At 35.9% G+C, this 12,845-nt stretch overlaps 2 protein-coding genes across 2 annotated transcripts; both read right to left on the bottom strand.

Annotated features, from left to right (window-relative positions):
* Positions 1-634: 634 nt before the first annotated feature.
* Positions 635-6,271, bottom strand: LOC110412879 (SAND family protein). The gene is made up of 14 exons (XM_021423522.2): positions 5,612-6,271; positions 5,220-5,299; positions 5,039-5,110; positions 4,863-4,902; positions 4,210-4,311; positions 3,884-4,005; positions 3,371-3,503; positions 3,153-3,244; positions 2,409-2,490; positions 2,215-2,279; positions 1,670-1,969; positions 1,474-1,565; positions 1,180-1,244; positions 635-1,053 (listed from the first exon to the last, which is right to left on the bottom strand). The coding sequence occupies exons 1-14, from the start codon at positions 6,053-6,055 to the stop codon at positions 958-960; spliced, it is 1,785 nt and encodes a 594-aa protein (XP_021279197.1). The 5' UTR covers positions 6,056-6,271; the 3' UTR covers positions 635-957.
* A 4,131-nt stretch (positions 6,272-10,402) lies between these two features.
* LOC110412503 (protein S40-4-like) lies at positions 10,403-11,283 on the bottom strand. The gene has a single exon (XM_021423043.2). It carries the CDS (start codon positions 11,188-11,190, stop codon positions 10,648-10,650), a length of 543 nt encoding a protein of 180 aa, XP_021278718.1. The 5' UTR covers positions 11,191-11,283; the 3' UTR covers positions 10,403-10,647.
* Between the last annotated feature and the right edge of the window lie 1,562 nt (positions 11,284-12,845).

Genomic DNA, 12,845 nt, shown 5'->3' with positions numbered 1-12,845 from the left:
GCACTCTCTCCACGTCTCTTTTATTACCTTTGGGTAGAAAGGTTGGGGAAAGAATAAGAAACCCAGAACTGATTTGGTTTCTGCCATTAAAACCAAGTGTGAATTCACTCAGAGACTAGGTAGATGGGTAGATGGATACAAGGCTTCGAAGCCGTAGTTTTAGATGAAGAGGTGAAAAAGATAAGGATTGAACTAAAGTTTGGGATTGCAATCATCATCAAGATGTATAGAATTTTTGACCTGGAAACTCAACCTAATCCTGAGTGTTCAGTTTCTCTGTCCAAATAAGACAACAACGGAAGTAGATTCTTGGTTTTTAGACTTATGGGTGTTGGAATAAGTGTCAGGAAAAGTGATAGGGTTTCCTGAAAATGATGACTGTTTGATGCTGCGGCCATCCGCAAACCTCACCATCCGGAACTCTATGCCCTTGTTCCAGTCATGCACGCATGATCGAAGGCTCACCTAAAGAACAAAGGCGCATGGTGGAAGCATTCTTTAAATTTATAAAAATCAAGACCAGGGACAAGAAAAAGAAAGAAGATAAAAAGACAGAAATTAAAGAATGATAAAACATGAGAAAAACAAATATTTAACAAGTTGTAAACCATGATACAGCATTTGGCACTTGAAGAGCTAATTTTGTCACGTCTATTGCACCAAAGATCTATCAACCAAACCAAACCAAACCGATACAAAGTACTGCCTCAGTTAAATAAAGATAGAGAAAGTGCATAATTTGGAATTTCTCTTGCAACTTATGATTTATTATGGTACCCAATTATTTAAAAGGAAACAGAAAAGAAACGAACAAACCTTTAGAAGGTGAATCATTCAATTGGCCAGCTAACTAGGGGTATCCTGAAATTCTAAGGTGTATGGGGGAGAAAAATTACTATGACGGAATGTGTGAGTTAAAAAAGCTAAGAGTACATTCTGTATTACACAATGGACATGTCACCATGAAAAGGGGCTTGCTCCCTGCAAAAAGATCTCATTTTCCACATCTTTTACCCATTGACAAACCCGGTTGCAAGTCTTTATGGCTAGAGCCTGCACATAACATAAATGAAACTGTAAAGCTCTTTGTACAGAAAAACTATTCAGTATGTATTTAAGACGTGATTTGAACTTTGAACAAGGTTAAATGAGAAAGATATATTATATGCAAACGCAAACCTTGTCTGCAAGTGGATCAAATGCTGCATAGAGTTCAAAATCCTGTGTGACCCAGCAGAGTAAAACTGACACATAAAAATAACCACATTAATTTAATGAAGGCTGCAAAATAAAAACTGTGTAGCTATAAGCAACTGTCGTCCATTAACCAGAGAACATTGAAAAAGCGTAAATATTGAATGCAGAAAGGACATTCAAGCAGCAAAACAAAAATAAAAACGTAACAAAGTTAACTTTCAGCTATTTAGTTACAGTTCAGATGTCAGAAAAACTGAATAAGAGAGAGAGAATTACCATAATTTTCATCTCTCCTAAACTGAGTTTTATGGGGCCCAATTCCTTTATCGTGCATGGAAGCAAACAGTCTCTGGTAAGCTCTATACAATCTGCATAACAAGAAACCAATTATCCAACTAACCACCACGAAGCAAAATACAATAGATTCAATATGAAAGAAGCAATTGAACTGGCACAAGATTAAGAATTTTACCTTTTCTGTTGCCGGGGACTGTTAAGAGGTGGTGAGAACTCAGAGGATACATATTGATCCAGATATATACTACGATAAATGAAATGCCAAAGTCCAGCAGGACCACCAATGCCAATAAATGGTTCCCTAGGCCTCTCAGGAGAATCTGTTGGAGGTCTTTGGTGGCCTAGATGAGGAGATGATCCAAATCGAGGCAATGGGTCAATGGGCAAATCCTCAACACGCATCCCACCATCTATCATTGATCTCTGAACTTCGCTAAGAACATTGGACTTCAAAAGGACCATTTCTATACGAATCCTATAAAATTTCAGTCAAATTCTCAACAGTCTAGAGAGGAAGAGAATAAACATTTATATTTCTACATAAAGAGCTAAGAAGTGCTTTCCCAGTAAGGCATAGAGACAACTAAATCTGGCTATATTTCCATCTTGTCAGATAGACATAGCTCAGCCTCAACGTATGCAGTCATTTTATGAAGGAAATGGGAATATTATATGCTAAGTTCACTAATATCATGATCAAATTAGAAAAATTCAATTTACCTGCAATCTTTCAGGTGATAGAAGGCATCTGAACTGGTAGTAAGCAACATCAAGTATGTATCGACCTGCCACAATAAAGTAGATTTGTTATCTTTGTGCTGTTGGCATGACCACCATATGGCAAACATATTTACAGCATTGTATGTAGCAGAAGTTGCATAAAGTTAACATATGGTTAACCAAGTATCACTCACATCAAGAAAATGCACATAAGCATATAAAAAGGCCATAGGATTATATCTTGGTAAGCAAATTGGTGAGAATGATTCTGACGTCCTGCATAAAGCATGAAGATCTCATAAGAACAAAAAGCCAACAAAATCATTAGCCTGAAAACAACATTAAGTCTGCTTGATCGTTATAGAAAAGATAAAAAGGAAAAAATAAAGAAGAAATAAAGAGAAGACTACACAGAATTGAGACTTGATTATTAAGTTCTGGATTGTCATGACATTGATTTTGGCCAATTATATGTAATATGGGGCTATTAAGGACAACCTTTTTATATATAATAAACACAGCTAAAACTGCAGATATCAAGAGTGCCACAAAACAACAACAGAGCTAGGAAAACTTTTTTTATTTTTGGAGGGATAAAAAGCTAGTAAAAAATCTTAATTGCTTGTAGCATGCAAAAAGGTTTCTGAACTTAAGAATTCAATGTGGTATAATAGGAAGACCATTTAGATAAAACAGGGTTGAGGTTATTCATTGACTAAACAGTGTTTAGCTAGAAATCCACTTAATACCCTCCGACTATCAAACCAAAAAAGTCAGCGTTACTGCTTTCCACTACACTGCTAAGGAAAATTATTTAGGAGATGGTACTGAAACAGAACAATGATATTCCATGTACTTCTGAGGGCATATGCTTTCAAATGCTCTAGAGGTAACCACTAAAAGGGGATTAAAGACCTATTAAAGTTGATTCTACAAACCTAAATGACTCCGATGACATTACGAAGTTCGAAAGTAGCAACATATCATCAGGATGAAGCGAGGCCTTTTGTGCACCAACCAGGCTGATAACCTGAAATTAATTTCAGGTCAGTAAAATAGTATTTTATGGAGTTAAACTGGAAAGTAACAATGAAAAAAATGTTGCTGAGCTTCCTTACTGGGCAAAAAAAGGTAAAAGAAGATGAGGGAGTTTTACCTTGTGTTTACACATTAGTATTGCAAATAGTACCCCTGAATCAGCAACATCTTGCAATATAGCACCTGCAGCTTGCCTTGTTGCATAAGCAAGAGGAAGACAAGTGTATGCATGAAGAAATGTGGCTGGATTCCTGGAAAAAGCCAAAAAAAAAAAAAAAAGGCTTAGCAGGTACCATCCAGGCCAAATATGAAAAGAAAGGAAAAGAAAAGGAAATACTAGCACTCACACCACATCCCATCAATAACACCAAGTAACATAAATTTGTAAACACAAACACATATTATCCTCATTGTGTATGCATAACCAACAATTTCAATTGGGGATAGAATGCAACAAGTGGTTAAACAACCAGGACCATAATCTTGCAATTGACTTAATATAAGTCAAAACTCAAGTCGATTTGTTTTCAAAGGTTAAGAAAGAAAGCAGAAGGGGGTTAGAGAAGTGGGGAGAGGAGAGGAGAGCTCCAACATTATTTAGACATGCAAAAAAACCCCAATAAAAACGCACCAACTGAAGGAGTGGATGAGGGAAGAGAAAACAACATCTGTTCCTCCAAGCAAAGGTGTCATATCAAACTTAGGATTCTTCTCAAAGCACCTATTTATGGACTTTGTTAAGATAAGTATCATCTGCATCCATTTCATAACCAATCAAAGTGAGTATGATAAGTACTTTTGGGTGACTGTCATAAAGAAATAAACATAGAGGTGATCACATATAATGATTAGTGAAAAATAAAATAATCAGAGGAAATTTGCAAGCCTTGAATAGGCAGTGGCAGCCAAGTTAACCAGTCCAGAAGTGGAGATTGCAAGGGAGACTGTAAGAGCTACCTGACCATAAATAAGCTCCAATTGTCCTTTTAATGATTCAAAGGGCTCCTCCGTGCAGCTGATACAAACTAAATAAATTGGTCCCTTCACAAGAAAGACCACCTGAACAAAAAAATATGTCATTGCATATCTTATTCAATTGAGCAGAAAAAAAGGCTTGATTCTGTCAGCTTTAAAGTAGGCCCTTTCATGTTTAGGCATTCTATACCAAAAGCATAAGAAACAGTGACAGTTTTTGGGCAAGATGTGTTTCTTTAATGAGGACAACAGTGACAGATTTCATGTAAATGTGCCTCTTTCTATTACTATTGGACATTGTTTTATCATGTCATTCACTTTTCTTTTGAAAGACAATTACTTGCCAGTAATATGCCTTTCTGAATATAAGAAGAATCATTTCGAGGCTTAAAGTTCAACCACCTCTAATGAATTTATCAAGAAAATAATTAGACTAATACAATATTGCAGCTTCTCACTGTTTATTTCTAAAGTATTCAATATGTGAAAAGCAAAACTTCAAAAGGTCTACATAAAAGCTTAACGACTAAGTGAATGAGAAAGTAGTTCAAATGCAAGTAGACTAATAACAATTGATTACAGAGCCAAAAACTTCAAAAACATAAATTTCAAGCCAGAAGCAAATATAACAGTACCTGGTGTTTTCCGGCCTTGACCAATTTGACACGATCTCCCCTGAAAAGCAATGAATGAACTATTAAAAATCCTTCAAAGAACTGACATTGAAGGAGAAAGTAACCCAAAAAAATTGCATTTGATTAAGTACAAGAATCATTACTAAAAACTAAGTAAGCTAGATCCAGCCAAGTACCCATTCTCTACAAAGGAAATAATAGCTTGTAGCGTTGCTGAAAAACCAGCTAGCTTGTGTTCATCTCCATATCTGGAAGTCAAATACAGAAGTACATAAATTAGGATTTATAAGTAAGCAGACCATATTGAATTGCGCACATTATGCACAATGCCGGCAGTCTTAGGAACTAGTGACAAACCTGGAATATATTGGTTTGCCAGAATTACTCAAAATAAAGAAGTGCTTCTTCCTCTTTCTCCATGATATCGAAGCATCATCCTGTCACTTCCCTTATAAATCAAACATGACATAATATAGCAAGGATTCTTTAAAATAGCTTCTTCTTTTTTTCGTTCTTTTTTTTTAGGAGTCGTGGCGATGAATGGCAACAGCACTAACATTCAAATGAACATTCAAAGAATAAAATCGTTAATAATCCAAAACTTCATAAACATTCCCAATTCTAAAATTCAGTTCATAAATACATATACGACCATGATTGCACCAACCAGTGAATTCGGATAAAAACAAGCTAAACCAAACATTTTCTCTATATTATCAACAAGAAAAAAGAAAATGCAAATGGCTTACCTCATCGACGTGGCGTTTACCGGGAACCCAGGAGGAGGCCTGAGAATCCGAGATTCCTTCGAGCGAACCATCGTTCCTAACTTCCCGAATCTCATTATCATCAATCTCACTCGCCTCATCGACCCTCGACGCGCTCGTGGCGCTGCTGCTCCCTCTCTCCCCAGCGTACCCGCTGCTGCTGGGACTCGAAGGCCCTTCTTCGCCGAAGATTTCCTGATTCTCCACTTGTAACCGATCGTCGTCCTCGTCCCCGCCGTTTCTCTCCCGATTCAACGATCCATTCACGATGTCGCTGCCATCTCCCATATGATTAGATTCCAATTCCACCGGTTCAGTCAATGTCAACACTTCGAAACGCTCATCCACCATTTTGGGATTAGAATTAGGGTTTTCCTCGATGTACTCATCACCAGAAGACGAAGATGAGCTGGAATCCAACGACATTACCGCACCTCCCCTCTGGAAATCGAATGCAAAATCGGGAAAATTGGTATTACGGGGATTGGATTTCACTACCACCACCACTACTACTACTCTTTCAGCTTTGCTGCCTACCAGTCGTCGTTTGCTGTCTTCCGTTTGGTTGGTTTCTCTTTGGCTCTCTTCCTTTGCTTCGTTTGCCGCATTTTCTTCTTTCCTGATGATTGACTAGTAGGTGTCTCCGAGTAAATGTAGTGAGCCGGTTCAGCTTGCTTTTTGGGCCCGAGCCACGCCATGGTTTGGGCATGACTGTCACATTTGACATCGAAATTCTAATATTTTATGTTCTGATATCCCGTCTTTTTCTATCTAATTAAATAAAATAAAAAATCATATAATCAAGTTCCAATAAAACTTTCATACGTAAGCCTTGCTATTTATAAATAGGATCATTATATATTATTTTGATAAATTTTACACAATTCTTGATTTTGATTAATTAATTGTAATGAAATAATTGGACAAAGCTAAGAGCCCTTTAATGATCAATTATTGGGCTCCAAGTAAACCCACATAAAAAGGGTTGGAAAGAAGGGCCCCCAACTTTGCTCCTAGGCTCCAACTTTATAAGGTCATATGCCCATTTCCCAGCTGCACCCTCTTTTCCCAACCTCTTTTGCCAGATTGCTTCGTACTTGGTCATATACCAAAAACCCTTTTCCTCCATTATTAGTAGCTTTCCAAGTTCCAACCACTGACATTGTTTCCAAATTTGGGTTCCCGGAGAACCCTTTCGTGACATCACTTTTCCATTTGCAGAAGAAGGTCAGCAAACTCTGTGAATGAATCAGATACCATGAAACAATGGAAAACAAAAGCACAGGGTACAGTTCCAGCCAGTTAGGGAAGAAGAAGAAGAGCCAAAGTTAAAAACTTCAGGGTGAGAAACAAGTTTTGTGGATACTTTATTTGATTTTCATAAAGAAAAGAACAGGCAGAATGGGTTTATCTTATGCCAAGTCCAACCCTCAAACCATATTTGATTGCTGTGATTTGTCAGCTCCCCCTTGAACATCAGAAATGCATTAACTTCAGCCAATTTAGATTCGTTTTTTTTTTCCAAGAGGAATAGCTTTTTCATTATCTTGGTATATATGCTGTCACCCAAAGCTTCCACTGACATGGATTTAAACTGACAGAATCTGGTTTTGCAGACTAATATCATAAAGAATTAGCATCATCAATCATAAGATAGTTTCATAGCAATAAAGTTTGTTTGAGAGTTAAATTTTTAACATGTTTAAAATCAATTGATAATAGAAAAAAGAATTTTTTTAATTATTATTTCAATAAATTTTGAATTTTGTGTTAAGTATATCTATTAGATAATACCAAATGGCCTTTTTGGGGGAACAAAGAGTCATCTTACCCCCACAGCATATATGCATAATTTGCTTTGATTTTGGGCTCTTCTCTTTGCTTATTATATATTAAAAAATATAGGAAAAAATAAAGAAAAAAGCAATGTTTAAGCTACCAAAAGATATTCTGCCATTAAAGCCATCAAAGTTTACCCAAAATTCTATGTTGTTTGTCACCTCAGTTGTGACACTTTTAATGATCTGATAAAGTTCCCACAAACCAAACTTTTTATCTCTTCTAACACCAGTGGATGGATTCACTTTCTATTTCTTAGTTCAAGATTCCTCTTTCTCTTTTAAATCAACTTGTGAATAAAAAGAAATATTAATACTGGATTTGTTCCTCCCAAAATGGGCTTATACTTCACTATAAATTAATAACTTGGTTGATTCCCATTGTTTTTTTTGAATAAATAAAACCCTAAATGCTTCTCGAACAAAAATATTTCATATTTAGCATATACTAAATTCTATCTTTAATAATTCTGGTTAAAATAAAAATGTTGCGATGCAACAATTAATTTTTAGAAACAAAAAATTGTTCTTACACGGTAGAATTTGAGTAAATATCTATAAATTAAACTGTAACATTATTTCTTTGTCATAAGTTCAATACCAATAAGAAATGAGCTAAGTATAAAGCTTATAAATAAAATTTTTTTTTGATTTAATAAATATATTTTTTGAGTTGAAATTATGAACCGTGACATCTATACGGTATAAAAAATAAATTTGTATTGTAATTTTTAAATGTATATATATATTTATTTATATAAAATGAACTTAGGCTCAAAGTTTTGTTAGAGCTTCTATCACTAATCTACGATGGGCCCACAAGACCTTTTTTCTTTGGGTTGGGCCCACTGACTTTACCTAACATGTCATAGCTACAGCACGAAAAGACTGTCCGACTATTGGTGACAATATCAGTGTGACTAATCTTACAGAAGAAAAACAGTTTCATATTCCCATGTCGTCATAAAAGGGCGAAAAAGACCGTGCGACGAAAACGACGGGCGAACGCAACGCGAAAAAACCCTCTCGCCCACACAAGCCGTTTTTAGACGACAGAAATGGTCAACTACCCGTCGCTGTCTTTATCACCGTAACAAAAGTTTAATCTAACGGTTCACAAATTTTTTCGTCGTTTGCTCTTTTAGTTTCTTTCTTTCACCGGCGTTACTTTATTTTTTTCTTTTTCTTTTTGTATTCTACCTTTTCCCCTTTTAATTATGATTTACGAATTATTGGTTTTTAGTGGCTTGGAATGTCCCCTAGCATCAAGTTAAAGTTCATGTGATGCCAAGATTTGTCCAAACAATTTTCGTCCGTGGAAGATTTGATATGTAAGGATGTTTTCATGTCTTAATTTGTCTATTTTAATCTGTTCAGATAAAAATTTAATGAATTTTCATCGAATCAATTATATTATCCAATTAAACAAATAAGTTTCATCTTCTCTTGATTAGTCTACGTGCGTTTTAAGTACTTTTTCAATTTTCACTTTGAATTATTCATAACACATCTATGATTAATTGATATAACTTAACGCATATTTTTACGTATGTCAATTAAAGTTTACTAACTTCTTTATAATTGGGGTTAAGACCAAAATATGATCCTAACACTTTGACATGGTGTATGAATTGATGGGTTTTGAACACCAATTGTTGAAAATTTATTGTTGGGTATAAATGGAGATGGGATAAGTTCCTTTCTAAGTTAGTAGGAGAGCAAAATGTACAAAGCCATGCATAAGTGTAATATTCACTAGCCATGTACCAAAAAATGGAAATATACAATGATTCACACACCATAAGTTGGAAAATTGAATGCAAATTTTAGAGAACATTGTCCTTTGAGTTCGAAAAAAATGGCATAATTTTTTAATATCTTTTTATTAACATAATCTTTAAAAATAAGAGACGACTACGCGGATAAATTATTTATATTTATATATATAAAGTTTTTAAGTTTTGACTATTTTCTAATGTAATGCAATCAAAACATTATATAAAAAATTTAACTAATATATATTATTTTAATTATAAAAATGATAAATAAAATTAAAATCCTCACGATGAGTTCGACTAATTAATTAATTTATGTGTGGTCAAGTCAATTGTAGGTCATACCACAAATTTAATTTATTTGGTAAGGTTCACTATTCATTTTTAAAGGTGAACAGATTGCTAGTTGACATATCTAGAGCAATTGACTTGACAATTTTTATTTTCCACGAGATTAAGGATAGAAATATAAAACTCTCAATCCGCAAAATGCTTTGAAATTTTAGTCCAAAATCCAAAGGTCCAGTTCAATAAAAGAATTAATTTCAGACCAAAGTTAAGCAGTTCGCCACGTAAGTCGTTACCCTCGACCAAGTCAGCGACGAATTACGCAAACCATTATTGCAGGTTCACAGATCGATGATGCGTTCAATTATTTTGACGTTAGTTAAATCCCATTATCATCCAAAAACACATGATTATTACATATACTGCTCTGATAATCAATTAATTACCAGATCCCAGGTTTAGATTTGAGACTAATCTCCAAAATTAACCTAAATTAAAATTTTTAGTAACTGTTGGCGAATACTCATCCCGACATATCCAAACTTATCTCTCTCTCAAATATCTTTGCCTTACCTCCATATTATTACGTTAATTTACCAATTATCCACTTTTCCGTTACATATTTTCGAATCCACGACGAAATCGAATTTACACGTAAAACGGGATTACAAAGAGGGACCGTCGTCCTTGCTGACCTTCGCTTCCATATTTTTCTTTCTTTACCAACCCCACCAATATCAAAACCCCAAGCCCCGCCAATGATTTAACCCGACGAGCCAACTTGCCATTTTATTACCAATATGCCATCAAAAGCCTTGAACCCAAAAAGTTGTTTCAAATTCGAAAATGGAAGATCAATCAGACTGCATAAATTTATATGAATTTTGGAAAATTTATCTCCGCAAAATCTCATAGAAAGCTCGAAGTTAGAATTACAGGAATGGAAATGATCCTCTTGATCATATCACAGTGGCAAAAAGATAAAAGGAAAAGGAAAAAAGAAACCCTTGTAACTTATAAGGCAAGAAAAGGAGGAGGAAGAAGAAGAAGTGACTAAAATTTTCTAGGGGAACTAAATATGAATCTAAAATTGCTTACTCTTTCTTATTTTTGGTTTTCAATCTTCGAACCCGGTTTTTTCAAAAATTGCATTTCTGACCCTCCTCAGATCTCTTCCTTTCAAAGTCCTCCCTATGCCTTCGTGAACAGAGAAAGATGCGATCCTCGTCCTCGCCATTTGCTTTGCCAAAAACTCGTGAGGCGGAATCCTAACTCCTCCTTCCGACCACTCGTCTCCTTCCACGTCATCGTCGTCGCTCTCCGATCTCCTCCGGTTGTCCCTGTACTCTTCCCTCAAAATCTTCGACCAGTCCGGTATGTTGACCGGCAACGACGATGGCGTTCCTCCCACTCCGGAATCCCCTCCTACTACTCCTCCTCCTCCTCCGCCGCCGCGCTTCGTCGACGTCTTTTTCGCTGCTCGACTACCAGTACGAAGCTCGGGCGAGTCCGAGCGAGTCGAGGCTGAGTTGCTGTAAATGTCCGACTCCTCAAACTCGAATCCCGCCGCCGAGTCATGCCTCCGCGTCGCTTGCAGTTGTTGATCGCCCGACAGAAATCGGTAGTTCGGTATCGAGTAATAGCTTCTGCTACTCGCCATCCAAATAATTTTAAAAAAATTAAAATTAATTTCCCTTTTTTTTTTTCTCTTCAGTATTCCCTTCTCTTTCCTCTTGCGATCTGATGATCTCGATCTGCTTTTATAGAGGTTGGCTTTCATAATGGATAAGACTGGCCGGCTCAATTCCAAAAATTACAGAAACGCCCCACCGTTTCGAAAGAACGCCACGTCGGATTTTCTGGTTCGGGGTAGTTTTGATCCGCTGTTTCAGCTTTCACGTGTACACCAACATCCTCTCCTCTGGGCCGTTGAAACCAGATAAACTTCTTCTCCAACTGTTTTATCCGATTAACTGAAAAACTAAATTATTTCCCTAACAACCGGAGTTTTCACTGGACCTTCTTGATAAGGCCACGTGGATTTAAGAAAAACAACAGATGGATGCCACGTGGGTCGTTCATAGCCAAAGGAACAGGCCGGGTGTGAAGGGGAGGGGTAAAGTTGGAAAAACGAATCTTTGTCCCTTCCGAGAAACAAAAGCTTTGTACGATTTTGTCGTGACGTGACAAAAAATGGTTGAGAGGGGGGTTCACCTGAGCTGGTTCTAGGAAGGAGGACAAATGGTGGTCCCGGTTTAGACGATCGAGGAATGCGACACGTGTCGATGATGGCCTACGGGTTACACGTGGCTCTCAGCCGTTTCTTGCAAGGTATCGAGCGTGATCGCACGTGAACTGGGGCCCTCCCGTTGCTTTTTTCTTTTCTTCTCTCTCTCCCACTTGGATCTAGCGCGATTTCGCTTGCCAGCTGGCTGGATCCTGGACATCTCCTCGATATATCGGTAGGCGAGAATTTGGATTTAGAGAATTGTCTTATTTTACCGCCGCTTGCGTGGAGCTTCTGAACTGTTGAACGCTGAACTGAGTTTCACGTTTTGCTTGTGAATAATTGTCTTTTTTAAGTAATTATATTTTGGATTAATTAGATGAAATTTATAATTTTTATAAATAAAATATCATTTATTAAATAATTTTTTTAAAAAAATTGATAATATGTAATAAATTAAAATTTATCATTATTTTTTGTTCTTGTCTCCTTCGTGAATGACTTATCCCCGAGAAAAAAAAACTTTTATTTAAATGATTAGGTTTTGTTGCTAAATAAAATGTATTTATAGAGATCGTATATATTAATAAAGACTGTATTTATGGTATTATTATTAAACATTGAAAAAAATATAATTTAAATTTTTAATAAAGGATTTTTTTTCAAATATATTAAGTAATAATATATTATCTTAAAAAGTATAATTAAAATCGAAATTTACTCTTTTTTTCGTCTTGGTCCGTGAATGAAAGCTTATACATCTTTAATTTTTTTATTTTTAAATTTGGGTTGATTAATTTTCATGAATGAGATTGAAAAAGAGAAAGGAGATTTTGATTCTTTGAGGGGAGTTCGTGATTCTAAGATTGGGATGAGAATGGGATATGGCAAGCTGGCATCGCATAAAGCAATAAAAATGAGTGTTAATAGTGACATTTCCAAAGGTGTTAATCTGTGCATAATATTCTTTGGTTCCCCCAAATCAAAAAGTTAGGTGGAAATTCTATGATTATAATTAAATTCTGTTCCCATGACCATAAGAAAAAAAAAACAAAAAAGAAAAAGTCAGTGATGATGAACTTAGAATG

The sequence above is a fragment of the Theobroma umbraticum genome, unplaced genomic scaffold, assembly GCF_002168275.2.
Source record: "Theobroma umbraticum cultivar Fairchild unplaced genomic scaffold, ASM216827v3 scaffold_95.0, whole genome shotgun sequence".
In the NCBI taxonomy this organism is placed as follows: domain Eukaryota; kingdom Viridiplantae; phylum Streptophyta; class Magnoliopsida; order Malvales; family Malvaceae; genus Theobroma; species Theobroma umbraticum.
Note: the sequence above shows the minus strand (reverse complement) of the source record. Positions and strands in the feature narration are given on the sequence as shown.

Bases quoted from the DNA above. Each gene is read 5' to 3' on its own strand.
- LOC110412879 (XM_021423522.2), bottom strand. From the start codon at position 6,055: ATGTCGTTGGATTCCAGCTCATCTTCGTCTTCTGGTGATGAGTACATC. The intron at 4,312-4,862 runs GTACTGTTATAT...TTTTTTGTTCAG, and splicing joins TCAAGGCCGGAAAACACCAG to GTGGTCTTTCTTGTGAAGGG. The intron at 1,245-1,473 runs GTAATTCTCTCT...TTTATGTGTCAG, and splicing joins TAGGAGAGATGAAAATTATG to TTTTACTCTGCTGGGTCACA.
- LOC110412503 (XM_021423043.2), bottom strand. From the start codon at position 11,190: ATGGCGAGTAGCAGAAGCTATTACTCGATACCGAACTACCGATTTCTG.